The 12526-nt window shown below is 42.8% G+C and overlaps 1 protein-coding gene across 1 annotated transcript in view; it reads right to left on the bottom strand.

Annotated features, from left to right (window-relative positions):
• Positions 1-12526, bottom strand: part of pde12 (phosphodiesterase 12) — a 14463-nt gene extending 1937 nt beyond the window's left edge. The window contains exons 1-2 of the mRNA XM_052018951.1: positions 3203-12526; positions 1192-1270 (exon numbers count right to left, since the gene is read on the bottom strand). Of these exons, the coding sequence (XP_051874911.1) occupies positions 1192-1270; positions 3203-4414 (1291 nt within the window). The 5' untranslated portion in view covers positions 4415-12526. The remainder of the gene's footprint in view (positions 1-1191; positions 1271-3202) is intronic.

The raw sequence follows: 12526 nt of genomic DNA, 5'->3' as shown, positions 1-12526 counted from the left end.
CATTTCAGTCCCAAATGGACCAACGTGTATTTTAAGACTTTGACCCCCAAGTTCTATGTTTCTTTGCCAGGGCAACACTTTCCTTATACCCGTCCTGTTGAATTCTCTAAGAATTTTGTATACTTTGGTGAGGTCACTTCTCATTTTCCCAAACTCTAGAGAATAGAGGCCTAGTTTGACTATCACTCCCTACATGACAGACCTGCCATCCTAGAAACCAGACTGATGAATCTTCACTGCACTCCCTCTAAAGGGAATCTATTTATTTATTTATTTATTTTACAGGTAAGGAGACCAAAATAGTACCCAATATTGCAGCTGTAGCCTCATTGAAGCTCTATTTAATTGCATTAAAGGTCAACATACCACTTACCTTCCCAAACACCTGCTGCACCTGGACATTAGCTTTCAATGACTTTTTCCACATTGTACTCCATCTGCAACATTACTGGTCACTTTGAAACCACCCCCACCCCCCCCAACATTACCACTCCCATTCCCACTTAATTCCATGTCATCTTCAAATATGGAAATGTATTTGGTCCCATCAAACAAATCACAAGATATAGATTGTGAATAATTGTAGCATGAAGGGTTCCGATGTGGTTTACTTAACCCCAACTCTAAGGTAGGGATAAAGATAAATTTTAATTAAGCCATATGATGACTGTTTTCAATTGTGATTGTTGTCACTTGGCTTCACATAAAATAAGACTATGAGTTTCCTCAATGTGGCTGCTGCTTTCACTATCTCACATGGATTTTTAAGGACCTATGTTAGGGGACTGGGAACCGTGGCCCTGGTAAGTGTTCACATAGCATGGCAAATATCCCCTGATGTGCCAGCTGACAAAGCCAGTAGTCAGATAGCAGATGACCAGAGTTTTACTGTATTTTTCCTTTCCTTACAGAAACAGTTCAACTTGCTCTTTTCAGCATTTTCTGCCTCCTAGTTTGTGAGATTTATCTGGTATCATTTAAGTTCCACTAAAACTAAAGATAAAAAGTAGCATCTTTAGATAAAACAGATATTTAAAAACTGTCATTACAAAACATTCAGCAGTAAATCACCCTAACAGTTAATCAACTGAATATTTTTTTTAAATGGAGAAGTGAGATACATACTTAAAATAAGTGGAAGGGGGTAAAGATAAGGTACCAAGAATATAACACTATAAATGTAAAATTTACCTTTTGGGTGCCAGTAAAGATGAGTATTACCAATACACACCTTCCTTGATGAATCTTCAAGAGACTGAAGTACACATACCTAAACAAAAATACCCATTTTTAAAATAATAATGTAGATTCTGAACTATTCAATATGTAAACAAAGCAAAATATGTGATGACATTTCAGCTGTTCGGAGACTTAATATTTTTGGTTAACCAAAAAGTAATTAGACTCCAAAAAATATGGTTAGCCCAAAGTTTTGAAAAACTTTTGTTTTCTTTTAAGGTTCTCAGATCTTGTACCGAGTTATCACTTAATTATTCCATCACTTGGTCTGTTTAGCACCAAATTCCCATTTTGCCAGATGAACATTATTTAAGTAAGAGAAGTAGTATTCCTTTAAACATCACCTCAAGTAGAATTTTCAAAAAAAATCGTTCCCAAAGAAATCATAACTGGAATGTATCCCAAAACTGGGCTCTCAAAAGCAACAGAGCCGAGTTGAAATAAAAACAGAAAATGTGAGAGATACTCTGCAGATCAGGCAGTATCTGTGGAGAGAAAAACATAGCTAGCATTTCAAATCAATGATCCTTCATTGGACTGAGAAAGTGAGAAAATAAGCAAGTTGCAGAGAAGGGGAGAGAACGAAGGTAATAAAATACAGAATACAGCAGCTACTGGAAATCTAAATAAAAGAGGAAATATTCAGCACGTCAGGTAGCATCTATGGACAAAAGAAAGAGTTAAAGTAAGGCTGGTTACCTGAAATTGTTGAATTCAACATTTCCACTCAAGACCTGCAATGTACTTTGAAAGAAGATGAGGCGCTGTTCCTTGAGTTTGCATTCAATGGAACAATCGAAGAGGCTGAAGGCAGAGGTCAGAATGGGTGTGGGAAAGATAATTAAAGTGACACACACCTGGGAACTCAAGGTCCCCCTTGGGAACTGATTGGAGCGGTTCTGCAAAGCCGTCATCCAATTTGCATTTAGTTTCTCCAATTCAGAGGAGACCACACTGAAGAAATCAAATGCAGATTGGGTGACATAAAATGCAATGCACTAAATTGGTAGAAGGGCAAGTGAATTGCCACTTCAAATGGAATCACTAAATGGCAGGAAGGGACAAGATAAAAGGGCAGGTGTTGCATCTCCTGCAGTTGCTTCAGAAAATGGGAAAAAGCAGTGATTGGTGCAGACAGAAGATCAAATCAGAGAGCCAGATGGGAGATTCTATTCTGGAAGGGGAAGGGAAAAGGTGTTTGGTGGTGGTGGAATCTTGTTGAAGAGGATGGAAATTATAGAGGATAATCTAGTTAATGTGGATGCCATTAGGGGAGAAGGTGCATATTTGGAGAACTCTTTCTTTGTTCTGCTGGAAGGAGATTGGTAAGGGCAGAAGAGTGTTTGAGACCCCAGTCAATTACAGTAGAGGAGAAGCCATGGTTAAGGAAATAGACATCCCAAAAGCACTGATGTAAAAAATCTCATCATCAGAAGATATTATAGAGATAGATAAACTGAGAGAATGAAATAGCTTCTTACAGAGTGGGAAAGCATAAGAAAATAGGAGCTCAACCTGGCCCCTCAACCTTGCTCTGCCAGTCAATTTAATCATGAATGATCTTCCCCATTTCTCATCTCTTCACTGTGCCAGTCCTCCATGGCCCTCAATTCACTGATCTTTCAAACGTGTACCTTCTTCCTCTTTAAATACCCTTAATGATCAACGATCTAGTTTCCACAACTCTACCTCCAGGAGGAAAAAAGATTAGACGTTGGAAACCTGAAATAAACACAGAAAATGCTGGAAACACTGGGCAGGTCAGACAGCATCTCTGAAAAGTGCAATAGAGTTAACATTGTGTCGAAAACCCTCCATCATGTTCTGGACCCGAAACATCAACCATTTCCTTCCAGAGATGCTGCTTGACCTGCGGAGTGTTTCCAGCATTTTGTGTGTGTTTTTGTTTTGTTATAGTAGCAGACAAAGATTGAAACACTGTGGTATAAAACATTTTTAGTACCTGTAAGGCGGTTGATCTTTGCAGCACCTTCTCTTTCACGTTTGGATTTGCAGAAACTTTCTGCAGAAGGTCGGTGTGCAAGGGATCCGAAGCCAGAGCCTCACTAAAGGTCACATCATGTTGACTTAGTAGCCGGTACTTGGAGGCTCTGAAGAAGGTGGCGAGACCTTCGTGCTGCTTCTCCTTGATGCGAAACAATCCGTGATAACCGAAAGCGTCCATGGCAGGGGACAGGCTGTCGGTGAAGACGGATTTATCCACCTCTTGCAGGCAGAGGATGTCAGCGTGGTAACCGCTGAGCTCCTTCTTGATCAGGTTCTGCCTGTAGTCGGCGTGGAGAGCGTATTGCGCGCAGTAAGGGTACAGACTGGTCTTCGACAGCTCTGTCTGCGCGTACACATCAGCCAGGATGTTGTAGGAAACCACCCGGAGGAGAGCTTCGGCCGCCGCTTCCTGGGTGAACAAATGGCGGCTGTCGAAGGTGCAGACTCCCGGGCCGGCCTCCACGACCCCCGCGCTCTGCAGCTCGGCCGCCGGCCCAAACCTGCTGCCGTCGCCCGGGCTGCACCGCAGCTTCAGCTTGGAGCCAATGAGGCTGTTACCCGGGGTGAAGACCCTGCCGCTCGCCGCCGGCTCCCAGGTACAGGTCCCGGTCCCCACGGCCTCCCTCAGCCACTCGAAGCGCGACTCGGCCGGCTGGCCGAACTCGATCTGTACCTGCGGGCATACCGGGAAGCCGGCCAGGATGGAAGCGGGCAACTCCAGGCGAGTCACGGTGGGCGGGTTCCGCTGCACCTGGTAGCGCCCTTCCCCCACCTGCAGCACCGCGCCGTCCTGCCAGGCCTCGGCGTTTCTCGTGTCGCCGGGCACGGCCTCCTCTCCCAGGTGCAGGCTCACGTCTGGGGCCGTGGCCTGAGCTTGGGCCTGCGCCGCCGCCGCCGCCTTCCGGCCTTTCTTGGGCCTAGTCTGCGCCTTGAGCACGTTGTTCGCGATGCGAGCCAGCGCGGCCCGCAGGCACTCGCTCTGCTCCCGCTCCAGTCGCCGGTGCCCGCCGTCCAGCTCGAACGAGATGGTCATTTTAGCCTCGCCGGGGACGCAGCGGACCACGGCCGTCTGCATGCCCGGACCTGGCGCCAAGGAACACGCCAAACGCAACCCCGCCAAGCTCGGGCGCTGCAGTGAGCGGAGGGCGCCGCCCAACAGAGCGGGCATGGGGCTCGACCTCCTCTCGGCCGCACTTTCCCCTCAGCGCGCCCGGACCAGAGAAACAAACTCAGCGACCGCCTCGACGGCGGATAAACTGTGCGATAAAAGGGGAGCCGCAGCTGGCGACGCGTATCCCTGGTGGAAGGGCGGCGCGGCCTGAGCTTCCCGGAACAGGTAGACGCCGCTGACTTCATCAGCATCACCCGGCGGTTAGCAGACTAGCCCTTCGACTGTGCAACAAGAACGGCTGTGGAGACAAGGTCTTTTGGAGTTCAGAAGAATGAAGGGTGACCTCATTGAGACATAGGATCCTGAGGGACATGATGTTGAGACGTTTCCACCGGTGAGAAAGTCTGAACACGGGACATAGATAAGGGACCGTTTATTGAAAACAAAGGTGCATGGAAATTTCTTTTTGCAGAGGCTTAATCTCTGGAATTCTCTACTCCAGAGGGTTACACAAGCTAGATCATTATAAGTATTTAAGATGGAGATAGATACATTTTCAAAAGATCACGAGTTGAGGTGCATTTAGATCAGCCCAGCAACGTGTCATCTCTCATTCTTTTAAACTCTAGAGAGTAGAAGCCTAGCCTCTTCAATCACTCTTTTGTTATGCTTCAAAAATAAATTTTATTCATGATAAAAATAATATATATATATTCAAAAGAAGAAACAGTGCAAAACTTTTACATTCATGGTCATTACATTCAGTAGTGTTAACTTATTTTGTTTTAAAAACCATGGCACTATCACCATTCGTGGCCCCCAGGCCTGATACACCCTTTCATTGTTTGGCAAGCTTCCCCACCCAACTCAGCCCTTCCACGTGCAGTAGCAGAAGGAGCCAAGACTGTGATCCTTCCCCACAGAGCCTTTGCATTGGGATCAGGACTAGGGTCTCAGCCTGAAATGTCGACTGTTCATTTCCTTCCATAGATGCTAAGATAAGATGCTGCCTGACCTGCTGAGTTCCTCGATCATTATGTGTGTGTTGCTCCAGATTTCCAGCATCTGCAGTCTCTCTTGTGTCTTCAAGCGAGGTCTTGGTGCTTGTTGGTGAGTTCTGGCAATGAAGCATTCTGCCAGATGATTTGGACACCCCAGAGTCTCCGTAGAGTCCCTGTCCCACAGTGTCTGCAGGACGTTCCATGCTGACCGCTGCCTGATAGACTTGTGGTCAAAGGTGTTTGCTTGGAGGAACTCTTCCACAAAGAACAGGTAGTGCGGCAACATTCAGCTGACTGGGATGTTACGCATCAACGGGGCCAGACCTATCCTCCGCGACACCAGGGACAGGTAGAACCTCAGCACATAGTGACACCTAGTGCCCACATACTTTGGTTCCACACACAGCCTGATGCAGCCACACATGAAGGTGGTCATCAGGATGAGGCAACATTGGGTACACTTTTGTTCCCATTCTCTGGGGACTTGTGCATCGTTACCTGTTAACTTGCTCCATCTTGGACCCAGACCAAACCTGTGCTATACCTGGCAGGAAAATCTTTGACAGCCTTGCACTGTCAGAAATACCATCGCCTATGTGCAGGACAGATGGTTGGATGCCTGCCTGTCAGCTTGGACCAGGAGAAGGCCTTCAACAGGATATCACACACGTACATGATGAACGTGCTTTCCAAAATGGGTTTTAGGGAGAAAATCAGAAATTGGATCCAATTGCTCTACACTGATATCCGTAGTGCAGTCTAAATCAATGGGTGCGAGACAAATAACTTCCCCATCAAGTCTGGAGTCAGGCAGGGTTGTCCTCTCTCACCTCTCTTGTTTATGTGTTGCATTAGAACCCTTTGCTGAATCCATCAGGAAGGACGAGAGCAGAAGAGGGGTGATGTTGCCAGGCAGTGGAGGCACCCAGTTCCAAACCTCCCTGCACGTGGACGATGTTACCATCTTCTGCTTGGATCCACGGTCAGTTTGCAGATTGATCAGCATCTGCAACCAGTTTGAGTTGGCATCAGGGGCCAAAGTCAACAGCAGGAAGAGTGAGGCCATGCTCTTTTGCAACAGGCCTGCCCAATCCAATGTCCCCTTCACTGTCAGGTCTGACTACCTGAAGGTGCTGGGGATCTGGTTTGGAGGGGCTGTGGCGTGTAACAAGAATTGGCTGGAGCGGATTGGGAAAGTCAAACAAAAATTGGTTCTGTGGAAGCGGCGCTCTCTGTTAGTAACTGGGAAGAACTTGGTCATCAGGTGTGATGTACTCTCGGGGTTGCTGTACGTGGGGCCCATTCCCTGCTCGCCACTTCAGTAATTACCCGAGCCTGTTTAATCACTCGTCATACGACAGACGTCCCATCACAGGAACCAGTTCTGTGAATCTTCACTGCACTCCCTTTTTTTTTTGCAAGTATATCCCTTTTTAGGTAAGGTGAGAAAAATTGTACTCAATACTCAATGTGGTTTCAGCAATACTCTATAAAATTGTGATGAGGCATCTTTATTCTTCCATTTTTTGCCTTCCTACTTGCCTGCTGTTCCTGCTAGCTAGCCTACAGTGACTTGTGTACTTAGACACTCAGGCCTTTTTGAACATTAGCATTTCCCATTTCTTCACCATTTAAAAAAGTCAGAATTTCTGTTTTTCCCATCAAAATGTTTCACCACACAACTTCCACTACACCTACCATGTTGCTGCTTATTCACTCAGCTTGTCTATATTTTTGCATCCTTCTCATTATTCATTCCACTTTTGTGCCATCAGCAAACTCCGAAATATTACATTTTTGTCCTCTCTGCCAAATCATTGAAAAAGGTTGTGAATAGTTGGGACCCAAGCATCAAACCCTGCAGTAACTCACCAGATACAGCCTATCAACCTGAGAAGGACACACTTATTTTTCTGAAAGTCCAAAAATGCCACATCCATTGGTTCCCATTCATCTACACCTTGAAGAACTCCAATAGATAAGTCAAACATGATTTCCCTTTCATAAATCCAAGTTGACCCAGTTCAACCTAAGTATCTTGATTTCATATCTTTTATTATAGATTCTAGCATTTTCTCAACTACAAATGTTAAGCTTACAGGTCAATAATTCTGTTTTCTCCCTCCATCCTTCCATAAATAGTAGGCTCACATTTGCTTTCCTCCAACCTACTGGCACCATTCCAGAATCTATAAATTTTGGAAGACCATCCATTGTCTCTATAGCTACCCTTTTCAATTCTTTAAGATATACATCATCAGGTCCTTTGGATTTATCAGTTTTCAGCCTCATTAACTTCTCCTGTAATACTTCTTGACTAATATTAGTCTATTTTCTCATTTACACTGGATCCTTGGTTCTGCCATATTTCTGGGAGATTTATTGTTTCTGTCATGAATATATACACAATATATGTGTTTAATTCTTCTGCCATTTCATTATTACACATCATAAATTCACTCATCTCTGTAAGGGACCCATATTTGCCCTCATTAGTTTTTTTTCACTGATAGTCTGCCTTTATAGTTCTCGCTAGTTTAATTTTACTTTCAATTTCTTTTACTTCATCATTCTTGCTGAATTCTAAAACACTCCTAATCCTCATGCTTGCTTCTTTTTCTGACAAGTTTGTAAACCATTCCTTAGATTTAAGATTGTCTTTAATTTATCTCTTATTCCATTGTTGGCTCACTATTCCTGTTTTCATGCCTTAAAGGAATGTATATTTGTTGCAAATTTTGCATTATAACTGGAGGTTATAATTGCAAGTCATGCATTATAATATTATAAATGCAGGCCTGTCCACTGTCACATTGCTTAATGTAGTTTCTCATACTTCAGAGTTTCCTTTGGTTAGATTGAAAACCCTGGTTTCGAATTGAATGACATCTCTTTTGAACTTAATGTAAAATGCTATCATATTATGGTCAGTTCTTGTTAGGGCTCTCTTTGTAAGTAGTTTATGAAGTAACCCTTTCTTGTTGCACAGAACTGGATCTAAAATAACCCGTTCCCTAGTTGGTTTGTCAACAAGCTGATATAGAATTCCATCTTGTATACGTTTCAGGAATTTACCCTTACATTGTTACTATTAATTTGATTTGACCAGTCTATATCAGATTAATTTCCTTATTTCTTCTGCATGCTGCATCACAACTACCATTTGGAGGCATATAAACAACTCGCACAAATGTTTTCTGCCTCAGGCTGCTGCTTAGCTCTACCGAACTTGATTCTAATTCTATAGCATGATCTGCTAATCCAAGATCCTTTCCACCTCCTTTTTCTTTCTGTCTGTCCTTCCAAATGATAAATACCTTGGAATATTTAGTTCCCAACTTTAATCACTCTCTACCATCTTTCTGTAATGGCAATTAGATCACACCCAATTACAGCTCTTTGTGTCATTAATTCATCCATCTTATTGCAGATACAATGTGTTTTTGAATATAGTGCCTTTAAATTTAGCCTTTTGTCATTTTTCCATACACATTCCATCTCTGCAGCTTGCTTTTCTTTCCACTGCATATTTGCTCACCGCATTTCTAACATTCACTTCCAGCTTTGTTTCTTTTGCTCCTGACCCAACTCCCAGTCCTCATTGCCTGCCAAGCCAGTTTATACCCTCCCCAAAAATGCAACCAAAGCCCCAGCAAAGATAACTCACCCAACTTATATAGGCCCCACCTGCCACAGAAACAATCCTGAAGTCTCAGAAATCTGGAGTGCTCCATAAGACATAGGAGCAGAATTAGGCCATTCGGCCCATTGAGTATGCTCTGCATTCAATAATGGCTGATTTATTTTTCCCTCTCAACCTCATTCTCCTACCTTCTCCCCATAACCTTTGGCACCCTTACTAATCAAGAACCTATCAATCTCTGCTTTAAATATACCCAATGACTTGGCCTCCATAGCCGTCTATGGCAATGAACTCCACAGATTCACTACCCTCTGGCTAAAGAAATTACTCCTCATCTCAGTTCTAAAGGGACATCGTTCTATCCTGAGTCTGTGCCCTCTGGTCCTAGACTCTCCCACTACTGGGAACATGCACTCCATGTCCACTCTATCCAGGCCTTTCAACAATCGGTAGGTTTCAAGGAGATCCCCCCTCATCCTTTTAAACTCCAGCGAGTGAGCCATCAAATGCTCCTCATACGTTAACCCTTTCATTCCTGAGATCTTTCTTGTAAACCTCCTCTGGACCCTCTCCAATGCCAGCACATCCTTCCTTAGATATGGGGCCCAAAACTGCTCACAATACTCCAAATGTGGTCTGACTAAGGCCTTATAAAGCATCAGTATTACATCCTTGCTTTTATATTCTAGTCCTCTCGAAATGAATGCTAACATTGCATTTGCCTTCCTTACTACACACTCAACCTGCAAGTTAACATGTAGAGAATCTTGCACTAGGACTCCCAAGTCCCTTTGCACTTCTGATTTCTGAATTCTCACCATTTAGAAAATAGTCTACGCCTTTATTCCTTCTACCAAAGTGCATGACCGAATATTGAAAGGCCTGGACAGAGTGGACCTGGAGTGGATGTTTCCAGTAGTGAGAGAGTCTAGGACCAGAGGGCACAGACTCAGAATCTGCCACTTGTTTGCCCATTCTCCCAACCTGTCCAAGTCCTTCTGCAGACTCCCTGCTTCCTCAACACTACCTGCCCCTCCATCTATCTTTGTATCATCCGCAAACTTGGCCACAAAGCCCTCAATTCTGTCATCCAGATCATTAACATGTAACATGAAAAGTAGCGGACCCAACATCAACCCCTGCGGAACATCACTAGTCACTGCAGCCAACCAGAAAAGGCCCCCTTTATTCCCACTCTTTGCCTTCTGCCAGTTAGCCAATTCTCTATCCATGCTAGTACCTTTCCTGTAATACCATAGGCTCCTATCTTGTTTAGCAGCACATTGTTAAAAGCCTTCTGAAAATCCAAGTAAACAACATCCACTGACTCTCTGTCTATCCTGCCTGATACTTCCTCAAAGAATTCCAACAGATTTATCAGGCAAGATCTCCCCTTAAGGAAACCATGCTGACTTCGGCCTATTTTATCATGAGCTTCAAGTACCCCAAAACCTCAATAATGGACTCTAAAATCTTGCCAACAACTGAAGTCAGGCTAACCAGCCTATACTGGCTCCCTCCTATATTGTCTCTGCAGCTATGCTGTATATTCATTTTCTATATCCTCCTACTTCCAGGTTGTTCGAACATGGCACTGGGAGTAATTCTGAGATTGCTACCACTGTGGTCCTACTTTTAAATCTCCTTGCTCACTAAAATCGGCTTTTAGGACTTCATCCCCTCATCTGCAATTGCGGACCACATCTTCAGGTTCTTCACCTTCACCTTCAGCTTTCTGAATACTCTGCAACCATTCAGTGATATCCTCGACCCTGGCGCCCAGGAGGCAATATACCATCCTGGAGTCATATCTATGCCACAGAAACACCCATCTGGCCTATTTATTCCCCTTACTCTTTCACCTTCCCTTCCTGAGCCATTCATGGCACCACATTCCTGTCTCAGAGGAACCATCGCTCTCAATATCTAAAAGGGAAAATCTGCAAGTGAGTGAGGTATTCCCTCCTTATTCATACTTCCTTAAGCTATGGTGCGATTGCTTGCCTAAATATGCTATCCACTAAGTGCTTAGCCTATTCTATAAGTAAGTCAAAAGAAAGCAACAACTTTGATGGTATGGGATTATCCAAAAGAGTATTTTATATTAATGTGAACTAAATGCAAATTTGTAGAATTCATTGTGAATATACAGCTATGAAAAATTTTTGCAATTTTGGCATTAAATTTGAAACATTTAAATTAATGCTTCCAATTAAGATAAAACAAATGTACTTGCTGTATCCCCATAAATAGATGTGACCTGCAAATGGATTTGAGTTGTGTGAACTGTTAGAATTTCATTGTTTTATTTTCAGTTCTTCCATTCTGCATTCACTTTTTGCAGGATTACATGCAGTTACAGAGACAAATGGTTATGCGGAAGAACATAAAACTGCTTGTGGAAAGTTAAAATAATGGAGAAAAATTATGTTTTAAATACTTAACAAAATTAATCATAGATGTCTACAACGATTCTGAATTAGTTACTGAACCCTTCAGAGAATTGAATCAGTTTAAAGCCGCTTAGAACAATGTAGGCAAAGCACAGTTCAGAAAATATATTTTTCTTGTTTTCTTTTTTATTATTAAATATAAAGAACTGCAGGTAATGTTACTAAACAAACTAGTTACAGAATAAATTATGACTGTAAAGTTGTACTGCCAAAAAAAAATACACAATAGCTTCTTGAAAGGAATACATTGATAGGAACAAGCTTTTCTGTTGTAATAGTCTTCTGTGGATGATGATTGTATAATCTTGTCATTGGCCTCTTACGTAAATTATGAATATCTTTTCAAATGCTCATCAAAGCATCCACACTTCCATTTAAAGCTATTACTTAAATCTGTTTTTTGAGAAAGTGGGACTGTGTCCAAAATAAAGAATAACAATGCTGTATGCAAAGTGGCGATAAATCATAAAACTATGAAGGTTGATTCCTGGGCTGTGCTAAATTTACTGTATTGAGCATTATTTATTGGACTACAGAGCAAATAAATAGTCAGGATTACTGGCTTTAATTTCCATCTAGACATTTGGTTTCAAAAAAATTTGCATTTTGTCATGTGTCTACGATCCCTCCATAGAGTTTAATTTTCTTCTAAGTAATTGTTTTTGGAAATTCATTGGTGATTTGGGGTGAGAATAAATGTATAATCAATTAACCCAAGGCTTATTGGAGATATGAGGAAAAATGGCTAAAATACACTTACCATCATGTTATTCTGCCTTTTTCATGACTTTTCACTACCATCTAGCATGCTCTTCAATGGACATTCCTTATATGTGCCAGAACAATAAGAAATACGACAAAGGATAAACAGGCATGCAGACAAATGTTAAAATTGTCTCCCAACTTAAGATGAATGTTTCCTTCATGACTGGTCTAGCCCACTGCAAAGATGTCAAGACACAAATCTGAAACATTTGGTGGGGTGATTGAATTCATCCAGTTGTTGAAACATTGCTCAGGTTATTTTTAAGCAGTGTCACTGAGGGGGAGAAAAAGTATTTGAGATTCTGGG

Source organism: Pristis pectinata, chromosome 6, assembly GCF_009764475.1.
Source record: "Pristis pectinata isolate sPriPec2 chromosome 6, sPriPec2.1.pri, whole genome shotgun sequence".
Classification (NCBI taxonomy): domain Eukaryota; kingdom Metazoa; phylum Chordata; class Chondrichthyes; order Rhinopristiformes; family Pristidae; genus Pristis; species Pristis pectinata.
This window is presented reverse-complemented; position numbering and strand designations above follow the sequence as displayed.